The sequence below is a fragment of the Mesoplodon bidens genome, assembly GCF_964165515.1.
Source record: "Mesoplodon bidens genome assembly, contig: HAP1_SCAFFOLD_39, whole genome shotgun sequence".
Classification (NCBI taxonomy): Eukaryota; Metazoa; Chordata; class Mammalia; order Artiodactyla; family Ziphiidae; genus Mesoplodon; species Mesoplodon bidens.
The window spans coordinates 3,477,888-3,490,417 of NW_027671923.1; the positions used below are offsets into that span (position 1 = coordinate 3,477,888).

Sequence of the window (12,530 nt, forward strand, 5' to 3'; positions counted from 1 at the left end):
ATGGCCTGATCAGAATTAGGTGAGTAATCTGCCTGACAGACCCCTGCCATCCCTTAAAGGAAGTAACTCTGCTACTAGTAACTAATCTACTTTTTTGCCTAGTATAACTTCCTTGTTCCTGCTCCCCTCTGCCTATAAAAGTCTTTCATTTTATACAACCCCTCAGAGCGCCGTTCTATTGCAATCGATTGCATACTGCCTGATTCAGATTGATTTTTGTTCAAATAAACTCTTAATTTTATTATTCCTCAATTTATCTTTTAACAGTACTGAAATCATTTTACGGAGTTCCCCCTCTTCTTCATATGCCCTTAAATGAGTACCACTGGATTTGTAGGGAGAAGAGACGGCAGCTCTCCTCCCCCTTCACTCCCCCCCCACGTCCCAGGTCCTACCTGGTCTCTGGGGGTTCCTCCCATCCCCTTAGGTGACCGTGGTTCCCCAGGTGCCCTCGTTGTGAGGAGACGCGAATTCCGCATCCTCCTAGTGCACCGTCTTCACCTTGCCCCCCCATATTCCTTTTAATATACCATTCTGACAGTCATATTATCATGTAACTTAATGGCTACAAAAGGGATAAACTGGCAGCAATGTCACTGTGATACCTTTAGCCTAAGAATCTCCTCTTTTTTGAATTTTATTTATTTATTATACAGCACGTTCTTATTGGTTATCTATTTTATACATATTAGTGTAGATATGTCAATCCCAATTCCAGGCATTTCTGGAATTTCAGGGGCTTGGACGACCAAGTTAATATTAGTCAATATCAATCAATCATTTAGCATTCTATGATGTCTCATCAAGACACAGAATCTTAATCTAAAACTATTCTTTATAACGGAGGCTATACTAAGGTATTGGTTCTTGCCTTTTGCACTCCTGACAACTGTGTTACTGAAGGATATTACACGGACTTGTGTTTCAGGGTCATCGTGTCTGAGGAAGCTTGTCTAAGTCTTCATGTCCGTGGGTCTGCCTTACCTGTTCTGATTCCACACTAGCTTCTTTCAGTTTATCCTCTGTTGCCTCTTTACATTTCTTCAGGTGTCTAACTGTTTCTTCCAATTCCTGAAAACGTGATACAGAGATCTTTGACAAACTCTCAACGTACTATATATGGAAGAAAAAGCTTCAATATTGTAATAAATGAGCAACCAAATTATGAAAGTATGATGGGGTACTTTCTAACTCCAGGTGCTACCAGAGTATAGGATAAAAACTATTATTTTCAGTTGAAGCTACAGTATACATTTGTGTATATGATTATAGATTTTGATTTACAGATTCTCCTGAGAAAAGATGATTAACATCTCTTTCCAGAACTGGAGAATACTTTTCATAGCAGACAATCTCGGTTGGAAGGCAAGAGCAACGTCTTGTACAATCACTGTGGAAGAGACAGCTGGGGAGCCAGAATGTGACACTGGCAGCTAATGAGAAACCAAACACTGATGCAGCAGTATCTCTGCGGGACAAACAGTCTCCCACCCATCTCCCCCCAGGCAATCTGCCCACTTCCCAGGTGTAACTGTCATTCCAAGAGAACACATGTTGGTGGTGGGGCTCTGAAACCATCTTCCCCAGACACCACTGCCTGCCTGGATCCTCATCAGATACTAAGGAGGAGAGGAGAGTTAGGGTTTCTCATACAACCTTCCTCCTCTCTATGTTCTGAGCATTATTCGCCTTAGCTGATAAGTGGAACTTAATTTGGGCCTTTTGATCCTTTATTTTCTCCTTGCTGCTGTTCTGTACCTTTTCCAACTCTGTGAGTTTCTGCCGCAGCTCCCGGTTGGTCCGGGATACTTCCACTTCTCTGAAGTTGCTTTCATCAAGGGCTTTCTTCAGCTGTGGGATACAAAGGGACAATTAGAACATTTTAACCTTCCATTCAGTAAGAGAAGCTTATGTTTAGCTGTGTCCCTATATTTTGTTCTCTTTGGACCTTTCTTTTAAAAAGGAGGTTAAGTGATGGGACTTCCCTGGTGGTCCAGTGGCTAAGACTCTGTGCTCCCAATGCATGGGGGCCGGGTTTGATCCCTGGTCAGGGAACTAGATCCTGTGTGCCACAACTAAAGATCCTGTGTGCTGCAACTAAGACCTGGCACAGCCAAATAAATAGATATTTTAAAAAGGAGGGTAAGTGAGGCAATAATAAGTAGATTTGTGGAGAAACACTCTCAGTGATTTTCATAATTTTTAACACTAAAGAAAACAATTTTTCTTAGAACAGATTATATAAATGTATGTTCGTCATTTGCTTTCTAAGAGCATGGCTTTGGAATCAGACAGAAGTTAAAATCTCAGCTTCACCACACACTAGTCAAGTAATTTCAGATAATTAGCTTCTCTAAGCTGAAGATTCATCATGGGAAAAGTATGAGAATAGCCTACTTCATAGGATTCATGTAACAGTAAAACAAGAGGAGGCAGAGAAGGAATATAGTGCCTGGCAATTACTAATTGCTCAGTGCTCATTGCTGTGCTTCAAAGGTTTTTTTTTTTTTTTTTAAAGCTTAAGCTCGTCTCTTTCTGTCACTTGTTACCTCACATATGGAGAAGTGAATATAAATTATATGGAGTTTATGTAAATACACCTGTCAGTTATTGCCTAACCTTGCATATATTTTTATAATCTTGCTTTTTTTTCTCTTGATGTATTGTTCATTTATGACATTATATTAGATTTAGGTGTATGACATAGTGATTAAAAATTTTTATAGATTATACTCCAGTTATTATAAAATACTGGCTATATTCTCTGTGCTGTACAATATATCCTTGTAGCTTATTTACATAGTAGTTTATACTTCTTATGAATATTGCTTTATGTTTAGAAATTTTAATAAACTTGTCTACTGGAAAAATAACATAGTGATTACTATTCAAAACAAGACAACAGGCCCACAATGAAGTCACTTATGCTAAACCTTATGTCACCAAACTGAGACTTAATTACAGTTTTGGCTCTCCCAGAAAAGGACTTTTAAACCAGTCAATCAGGAATGGCCTGATCAGCATTAGGTGAGTAATCTGCCTGACAGACCCCTGCCATTCCTTAAAGGAAGTAACTCTGCTACTAGTAACTAATCTACTTTTTTGCCTAGTATAACTTCCTTGTTCCTGCTCCCCTCTGCCTATAAAAGTCTTTCATTTTATACAACCCCTCAGAGCGCCATTCTATTGCAATCGATTGCATACTGCCTGATTCAAATTGATTTTTGTTCAAATAATCTCTTAATTTTATTATTCCTCAATTTATCTTTTAACAGTACTGAAATCATTTTACAGAGTTCCCCCTCTTCCTCATATGCCCTTAAATGAGTACCACTGGATTTGTAGGAAGAAGAGACGGCAGCTCTCCTCCCCGCTTATTCCCCCCCACGCCCCAGGTCCTACCTGGTCTCTGGGGGTTCCTCCCATCCCCTTAGGTGACCGTGGTCCCCCAGGTGCCCTCGTTGTGAGGAGACGCGTATTCTGCGTCCTCCTAGTGCACCGTCTACACCCCGCCCCCCCATATTCCTTTTAATATACCATTCTGACAGTCATATTATCATGTAACTTAATGACTACAAAAGGGATAAACTGCCAGCAATGTCACTGTGATACCTTTAGCTTAAGAATCTCTTCTTTTTTGAATTTTATTTATTTATTATACAGCACGTTTCTATTGGTTATCTATTTTATACATATTAGTGTAGATATGTCAATCCCAATTCCAGGGATTTCTGGAATTTCAGGGCTTGGACGACCAAGTTAATATTAGTCAATGTCAATCAATCTTTTAGTATTCTATGATGTCTCATCAAGACACAGAATCTTAATCTAAAACTATTCTTTATAACGGAGGCTATACTAAGGTATTGGTTCTTGCCTTTTGCACTCCTGACAACTGTGTTACTGAAGGATATTACACGGTCTTGTGTTTCAGGGTCATCGTGTCTGAGGAAGCTTGTCTAAGTCTTCATGTCCGTGGGTCTGCCTTACCTGTTCTGATTCCACACTAGCTTCTTTCAGTTTATCCTCTGTTGCCTCTTTACATTTCTTCAGGTGTCTAACTGTTTCTTCCAATTCCTGAAAACGTGATAGAGAGATTTTTGAAAAACTCCCAATGTACTATATATGGAAGAAAAGGCTTCAATATTGTAATAAATGAGCAATCAAATTATGAAAGTATGATGGGGTACTTTCTAACTCCAGATGCTACCAGACTATAGGATAAAAACTATTGTTTTCAGTTGAACCTACAGTATACATTTGTGTATATGATTATGGATTTTGATATACAGATTCTCCTGAGAAAAGATGATTAACATCTCTTTCAAGAACTGGAGAATACTTTTCATAGCAGACAATCTCTGTTGGAAGGCAAGAGCAAAGTCATGTACAGTCACTGTGGAAGAGACAGCTGGGGAGCCAGAATGTGACACTGGCAGCTAATGAGAAACCAAACACTGATGCAGCAGTATCTCTGTGGGAAAAAGGGTCTCCCCCCCTCCCCCCAGGCAATCTGCCCACTTCCCAGGTGTAGCTCTAATTCCAAGAGAACACATGGTGGTGGTGGGGCTCTGAAACCATCTTCCCCAGACACCACTTCCTCCCTGGATCCTTATCAGATACTAAGGAGGAGAGGAGAGTTAGGGTTTCTCATACAACCTTCTTTCTCTCTATGTTCTGAGCATTATTCGCCTTAGCTGATAAGAGGAACGTAATTTGCGCCTTTTGATCCTTTATTTTCTCCTTGATGCTGTTCATTATATTTTCCATCTCTGTGAGTGTCTGCCGCAGCTCCCGGTTGGTCTGGGATACTTCCACTTCCCTGAAGCTGCTTTCATCAAGGGCTTTCTTCAGCTGTGGGATACAAAGGGAAAATTAGAACATTTTAACCTTCCACTCAGTAAGAGAAGCTTATGTTTAGCTGTATCCCTATATTTTCTTCTCTTTGGACCTTTCTTTGTAAAAGGAGGTTAAGTGATGGGACTTCCCTGGTGGTCCAGTGGCTAAGACTCTGTGCTCCCAATGCATGGGGGCCGGGTTTGATCCCTGGTCAGGGAACTAGATCCTGTGTGCCACAACTAAAGATCCTGTGTGCTGCAACTAAGACCTGGCACAGCCAAATAAATAGATATTTTAAAAAGGAGTTTAAGTGAGGCCATATTAAGAAGTAGATTTGTGGAGAAACACTCACAGTGATTTTCATAATTTTTAACACTAAAGAACACAATTTTTCTTAGAACAGATAATGCAAATGTATGTGCGTCATTTGCTTTCTAAGAGCATGGCTTTGGAATCAGACAGAAGTTAAAATCTCAGCTTCACCACACACTAGTCAAGTAATTTCAGATAATTAACTTCCCTAAGCTTCAGGTTCATCATTGGAAAAGTATGAGAATAGCCTACTTCATAGGATTCATGTAACAGTTAAACAAGAGGAGGCAGAGAAGGAATATAGAGCCTGGCACACACTAATTGCTCAGTGCTCATTGCTGTGCTTTAAAGGTTTTTTTTTTTTAAAAAAAACTTAACCTCGTGACCTCATATATGGATAAGTGAAAATAAATTATATGGAGTTTATGTAAATATACCTGTCAGTTATTGACTACCGTTGCATATATTTTTATAATATTTATTTTGTCTATTGAGGTATAGTTAATTTATGATATTATATTAGTATTAGGTGTAGTACATAGTGATTAAAAATTTTTATAGATTATACTCCAGTTATTATAAAATACTGGCTATATTCCCAGTGCTGTACAATATATCCTTGTAGCTTATTTACATAGTAGTTTATACTTCTTATGAATATTGCTTTTTCTTTAGAAATTTTAATAAACTTGTCTACTGGAAAAATAACATAGTGATTACTATTCAAAACAAGACAACAGGCCCACAATGAAGTCACTTATGCTAAACCTCATGTCACCAAACTGAGACTTAATTACAGTTTTGGCTCTCCCAGAAAAGGACTCTTAAACCAGTCAATCAGGAATGGCCTGATCAGCATTAGGTGAGTAATCTGCCTGACAGACCCCTGCCGTTCCTTAAAGGAAGTAACTCTGCTACTAGTAACTAATCTACTTTTTTGCCTAGTATAAATTCCTTATTCCGGCTCCCCTCTGCCTATAAAAGTCTTTCATTTTATACAACTCCTCAGAGCTCCTTTCTATTGCAATAGATTGCATACTGCCTGATTCAGATTGATTTTTGTTCAAATACACTCTTAATTTTATTATTCCTCAGTTTATCTTTTAACAGCACTGAAATCATTTTACAGAGTTCCCCCTCTTCCTCATATGCCCTTAAATGAGTACCACTGGATTTGTAGGAAGAAGAGACGGCAGCTCTCCTCCCCCTTTACGCCCCCCCACGCCCCAGGTCCTACCTGGTCTCTGGGGGTTCCTCCCATCCCCTTAGTTGACCGTGGTCCCACAGGTGCCCTCGTTGTGAGGAGACGCGTATTCTGCGTCCCGTTAGTGCACCGTCTTCACCCCGCACCCCCATATTCCTTTTAATATACCATTCTGACAGTCATATTATCATGTAACTTAATGACTACAAAAGGGATAAACTGGCAGCAATGTCACTGTGATAACTTTAGCCTAAGAATCTCTTCTTTATTGTATTTTATTTATTTATTATACAGCACGTTCTTATTGGTTATCTATTTTATACATATTAGTGTAGATATGTCAATCCCAATTCCAGGGATTTCTGGAATTTCAGGGGCTTGGACGACCAAGTTAATATTAGTCAATATCAATCAATATTATCGCATTGATGATGTCTCATCAGGACACAGAATCTTAATCTAAAACTATTCTTTATAACGGAGGCTATATTAAGGTATTGGTTGTTGCCTTTTGCACTCCTGACAACTGTGTTACTGAAGGATATTACACGGACTTGTGTTTCAGGGTCATCGTGTCTGAGGAAGCTTGTCTAAATCTTCATGTCCGTGGGTCTGCCTTACCTGTTCTGATTCCACACTAGCTTCTTTCAGTTTATCCTCTGTTGCCTCTTTACATTTCTTCAGGTGTCTAACTGTTTCTTCCAATTCCTGAAAACGTGATACAGAGATTTTTGACAAACTCCCAATGTACTATATATGGAAGAAAAAGCTTCAATATTGTAATAAATGAGGAACCAAATTATGAAAGTATGATGGGGTACTTTCTAACTCCAGGTGCTACCAGACTATAGGATAAAAACTATTATTTTCAGTTGAAACTACAGTATACATTTGTGTATATGATTATAGATTTTGATTTACAGATTCTCCTGAGAAAAGATGATTAACATCTCTTTCCAGAAATGGAGAATACTTTTCATAGCAGACAATCTCTGTTGGAAGGCAAGAGTTTGATGGTCTCTTGAAGTCCCTTTTCCTTAATTAAATGTGCTTTCATTAGGTTGGGAGTAGATAAAATTCCTGTAATGGCAACAGATGTATCTGAGCTACGGGGAAGAACCAAGTGGTGTAAAGTTCCTGAAAGACTATGAAGTTCACAAGTCTTACTTAGTAGCTAGTACTTTGCATATGTGAGCTTTAGCCGTTCTTTAAAATGAGGTTCATTTTTATTAAGTTGAACATGAAGACGAGGTGCCATAGTCAAAGCTCCAGGCTTCATTCCTAGATATGATTCTAAGGACTTAGCTAAGATGAACGACTTGTAAGTTTGTCTTCTTCTATAGAGCCTAGAAAAGCCAGGTGCCCTCATGCTGGGTTTTGCACATGGCCTTTGCTGGTAATCTCTGAGATGAATCTTAGGAACCCTTTTACCTGGCAGTGATGCTCCAGCTCCCACCTCCTCTTCTGCTCTGCCTCGAGCTGCAGCTCTTGCTGTTTATTCTGAGCTGACAGATCATGTTGGCTCTTGGCCAACAGCTGCATCTCCTGCTGTAGGTTAGTCATTTCAGATACACATTTCTGGATACTCAGTGACTGGTAGGGCACAAAGAGGGAGACGGTTGGTGAACCTGTCCAAGTTTTGGATTTCATGTGAATGGTAAACTGTGTGTGGAAATCATCTACCCGTTCATCGCCTTTTTTTCTGATACTGATCCTTAATTAGCTCCATTTGCCTCAATTCTGTTTCTATTTGCTGAATGTAAATGTGGAAATTACATAGAAAGATGATCAGTGGAAAAACTGGCTTGCTCTTTTTGCCTATAGGCTGACAGAAAGAATCCCACATGAGATCCACTGTTACCAGTTCCTGCTGGGCTCTCCTACCCATCCAGCCCCCTGACCCCGAAAGAGCAAAGTCGTGTACAATCACTGTGGAAGAGACAGCTGGGGAGCCAGAATGTGACACTGGCAGCTAATGAGAAACCAAACACTGATGCAGCAGTATCTCTGCGGGACAAAGAGTCTCCCCGCACCTCACACAAGGCACCCTGCCCACTTCCCAGGTGTAGCTGTAATTCCCAGAGAACACATGGTGGTGGTGGGGCTCTGAAACCATCTTCACCAGACACCACTCCCCCCTGCCTGGATCCTCTTCAGATACTAAGGAGGAGAGGAGAGTTAGGGTTTCTCATACAACCTTCCTCCTCTCTATGTTCTGAGCATTATTCGCCTTAGCTGATAAGAGGAACGTAATTTGGGCCTTTTGATCCTTTATTTTCTTCTTGCTGCCATTCAGTACCTTTTCCAACTCTGTGAGATTCTGCCGCAGCTCCTGGTTAGTCCGGGATACTTCCACTTCTCTGAAGTTGCTTTCATCAAGGGCTTTCTTCAGCTGTGGAATACAAAGGGAAAATTAGAACATTTTAACCTTCCATTCAGTAAGAGAAGCTTATGTTTAGCTGTGTCCCTATATTTTGTTCTCTTTGGACCTTTCTTTTAAAAAGGAGGTTAAGTGATGGGACTTCCCTGGTGGTCCAGTGGCTAAGACTCTGTGCTCCCAATGCATGGGGGCCGGGTTTGATCCCTGGTCAGGGAAATATATCCTGTGTGCCACAACTAAAGATCCTGTGTGCTGCAACTAAGACCTGGCACAGCCAAATAAATAGATATTTTAAAAAGGAGGGTAAGTGAGGCAATATTAAGAAGTAGATTTGTGGAGAAACACTCTCAGTGATTTTCATAATTTTAAAACTAAAGAACACAATTTTTCTTAGAACAGATAATGTAAATGTATGTGCGTCATTTGCTTTCTAAGAGCATGGCTTTGGAATCAGACAGAAGTTAAAATCTCAGCTTCACCACACACTAGTCAAGTAATTTCAGATAATTAACTTCTCTAAGCTAAAGATTCATCATTGGAAAAGTGTGAGAATAGCCTACTTCATAGGATTCATGTAACAGTTAAACAAGAGGAGGCAGAGAAGGAATATAGAGCCTGGCACACACTAATTGCTCAGTGCTCATTGCTGTGCTTTAAAGGCTTTTTTTTTTTTTTTTTTTAAAGCTGAAGCTCGTCTCTTTCTGTCACTTGTGACCTCATATATGGAGAAATGAAAATAAATTATATCGAGTTTATGTAAATACACCTGTCAGTTATTGACTATCCTTGAATGTATTTTTATAATCTTGCTTTTTTTTCTCTTGAGGTATAGTTGATTTATGATATTATATTAGATTTAGGTGTATGACATAGTGATTAAAAATTTTTATAGATTATACTCCAGTTATTATAAAATACTGGCGATATTCCCTGTGCTGTACAATATATCCTTGTAGCTTATTTACATAGTAGTTTATAATTCTTATGAATATTCCTTTATGTTTGGAAATTTTAATAAACTTGTCTAGTGGAAAAATAACATAGTGATTACTATTGAAAACAAGAAAACAGGCCCACAATGAAGTCACTTATGCTAAACCTTATGTCACCAAACTGAGACTTAATTACAGTTTTGTCTCTCCCAGAAAAGGACTCTTAATCCAGTCAATCAGAAATGGCCTGATCAGCATTAGGTGAGTAATCTGCCTGACAGACCCCTGCCATCCCTTAAAGGAAGTAACTCTGCTACAAGTAACTAATCTACTTTTTTGCCTAGTATAACTTCCTTGTTCCTGCTCCCCTCTGCCTACAAAAGTTTTTCATTTTATACAACTCCTCAGAGCGCCTTTCTATTGCAATCGATTGCATACTGCCTGACTCAAATTGATTTTTGTTCAAATAAGCTCTTAATTTTATTATTCCTCAATTTATCTTTTAACAGTACTGAAATCATTTTACAGAGTTCCCCCTCTTCCTCATATGCCCTTAAATGAGTACCACTGGATTTGTAGGGAGAAGAGACGGCAGCTCTCCTCCCCCTTCACACTCCCCCATGCCCCGTGTCCTACCTGGTCTCTGGGGGTTCCTCCTGTCACCTTTAGTGTCCGTGGTCCCCCAGGTGCCCTCGTTGTGAGCACACGCGAATTCCGCATCCTCCTAGTGCACCGTATTCACCACGCCCCCCCCTATTCCTTTTAATATACCATTCTGACAGTCATATTATCATGTAACTTAAAGGCTATAAAGGGGATAAACGGGCAGCAATTTCACTGTGATTCCTTTAGCTTAAGAATCTCTTCTTTGGGCCTCCCTGGTGGCGCAGTGGTTGAGAGTCCGCCTGCCGATGCAGGGGATACGGGTTCGTGCCCCGGTCTGGGTGGATCCCATATGCCGCGGAGCGGCTGGGCCCGTGAGCCATGGCCGCTGGGCCTGCGCATCCGGAGCCTGTGCTCCGCAACGGGAGAGGCCACAACAGTGAGAGGCCCGCATACCACAAAAAAAAAGAAAAAAAAAAAGAATCTCTTCTTTTTTGAATTTTATTTATTTATTATACAGCACATTCTTATTGGTTATCTATTTTATACATATTAGTGTAGATATGTCAATCCCAATTCCAGGGTTTTCTGGAATTTCAGGGACTTGGACGACCAAGTTAATATTAGTCAATGTGAATAATCTATTAGCATTCTATGATGTCTCATCAAGACACAGAATCTTAATCTAAAACTATTCTTTATAACGGAGGCTATACTAAGGTATTGGTTCTTGCCTTTTGCACTCCTGACAACCGTGTTACTAAAGGATATTACACGGACTTGTGTTTCAGGGTCATCGTGTCTGAGGAAGCTTGTCTAAGTCTTCATGTCCGTGGGTCTGCCTTACCTGTTCTGATTCCACACTAGCTTCTTTCAGTTTATCCTCTGTTGCCTCTTTACATTTCTTCAGGTGTCTAACTGTTTCTTCCAATTCCTGAAAACGTGATACAGAGATTTTTGACAAACTCCCAATGTACTATATATGGAAGAAAAAGCTTCAATATTGTAATAAATGAGGAACCAAATTATGAAAGTATGATGGGGTACTTTCTAACTCCAGGTGCTACCAGACTATAGGATAAAAACTATTATTTTCAGTTGAAACTACAGTATACATTTGTGTATATGATTATAGATTTTGATTTACAGATTCTCCTGAGAAAAGATGATTAACATCTCTTTCCAGAAATGGAGAATACTTTTCATAGCAGACAATCTCTGTTGGAAGGCAAGAGTTTGATGGTCTCTTGAAGTCCCTTTTCCTTAATTAAATGTGCTTTCATTAGGTTGGGAGTAGATAAAATTCCTGTAATGGCAACAGATGTATCTGAGCTACGGGGAAGAACCAAGTGGTGTAAAGTTCCTGAAAGACTATGAAGTTCACAAGTCTTACTTAGTAACTAGTTCTTTGCATATGTGAGCTTTAGCCATTCTTCAAAAATGAGTATCATTTTTATTAAGTTTAACATGAAGATGAGGTGTCATTGTCAAAGCTCCAGGCTTCATTCCTAGATATGATTCTAAGGACATAGCTAAGATGAATGACTTGTAAGTTTGTCTTCTTCTATAGAGCCTAGAAAAGCCAGGTGCCCTCATGCTGGGTTTTGCACATGGCCTTTGCTGGTAATCTCTGAGATGAATCTTTGGAATCCTTTTACCTGGCACCGATGCTCCAGCTCCCACCTCCTCTTCTGCTCTGCCTCGAGCTGCAGCTCTTGCTGTTTATTCTGAGCTGACAGATCATGTTGGCTCTTGGCCAATGGCTGCATCTCCTGCTGTAGGTTAGTCATTTCAGATACACATTTCTGGATACTCAGTGACTGGTAGGGCACAAAGAGGGAGACGGTTGGTGAACCTGTCCAAGTTTGGGATTTCCTGTGAATGGTAAACTGTGTGTGGAAATAATCTACCTGTTCATAACTTTTTTTCTGATACTGATCCTTATTTAACTCCATTTGGCTCAATTCTGTTTCTATTTGCTGAAAGTAAATGTGGAAATAACATAGAAAGATGATCAGTGGAGAAACTGGCTTGCTCTTTTTGCCTATAGGCTGACAGAAAGAATCCCACATGAGATCCACTGTTACCAGTTCCTGCTGGGCTCTCCTTCCCATCCAGCCCCCTGAACCCGAAAGAGCTAAGTCTTGTACAATCACTGTGGAAGAGACAGCTGGGGAGCCAGAATGTGACACTGGCAGCTAATGAGAAACCAAACAATGATGCAGCAGTATCTCTGCGGGACAGAGTCTCCCCCCACCTC

General features: G+C 40.0%; 1 protein-coding gene across 1 annotated transcript in view; it reads right to left on the reverse strand.

The window, feature by feature from the left end:
- LOC308610845 (coiled-coil domain-containing protein 150-like) overlaps window positions 1-12,530 on the reverse strand; it is a gene marked incomplete at its 5' end in the record, with an annotated part of 96,523 nt that overhangs the window by 31,020 nt on the left and 52,973 nt on the right. The window contains 2 exon segments of the mRNA XM_081259838.1: window positions 11,929-12,090; window positions 12,181-12,249. Coding sequence (XP_081115964.1) covers window positions 11,929-12,090; window positions 12,181-12,249 — 231 coding nt within the window.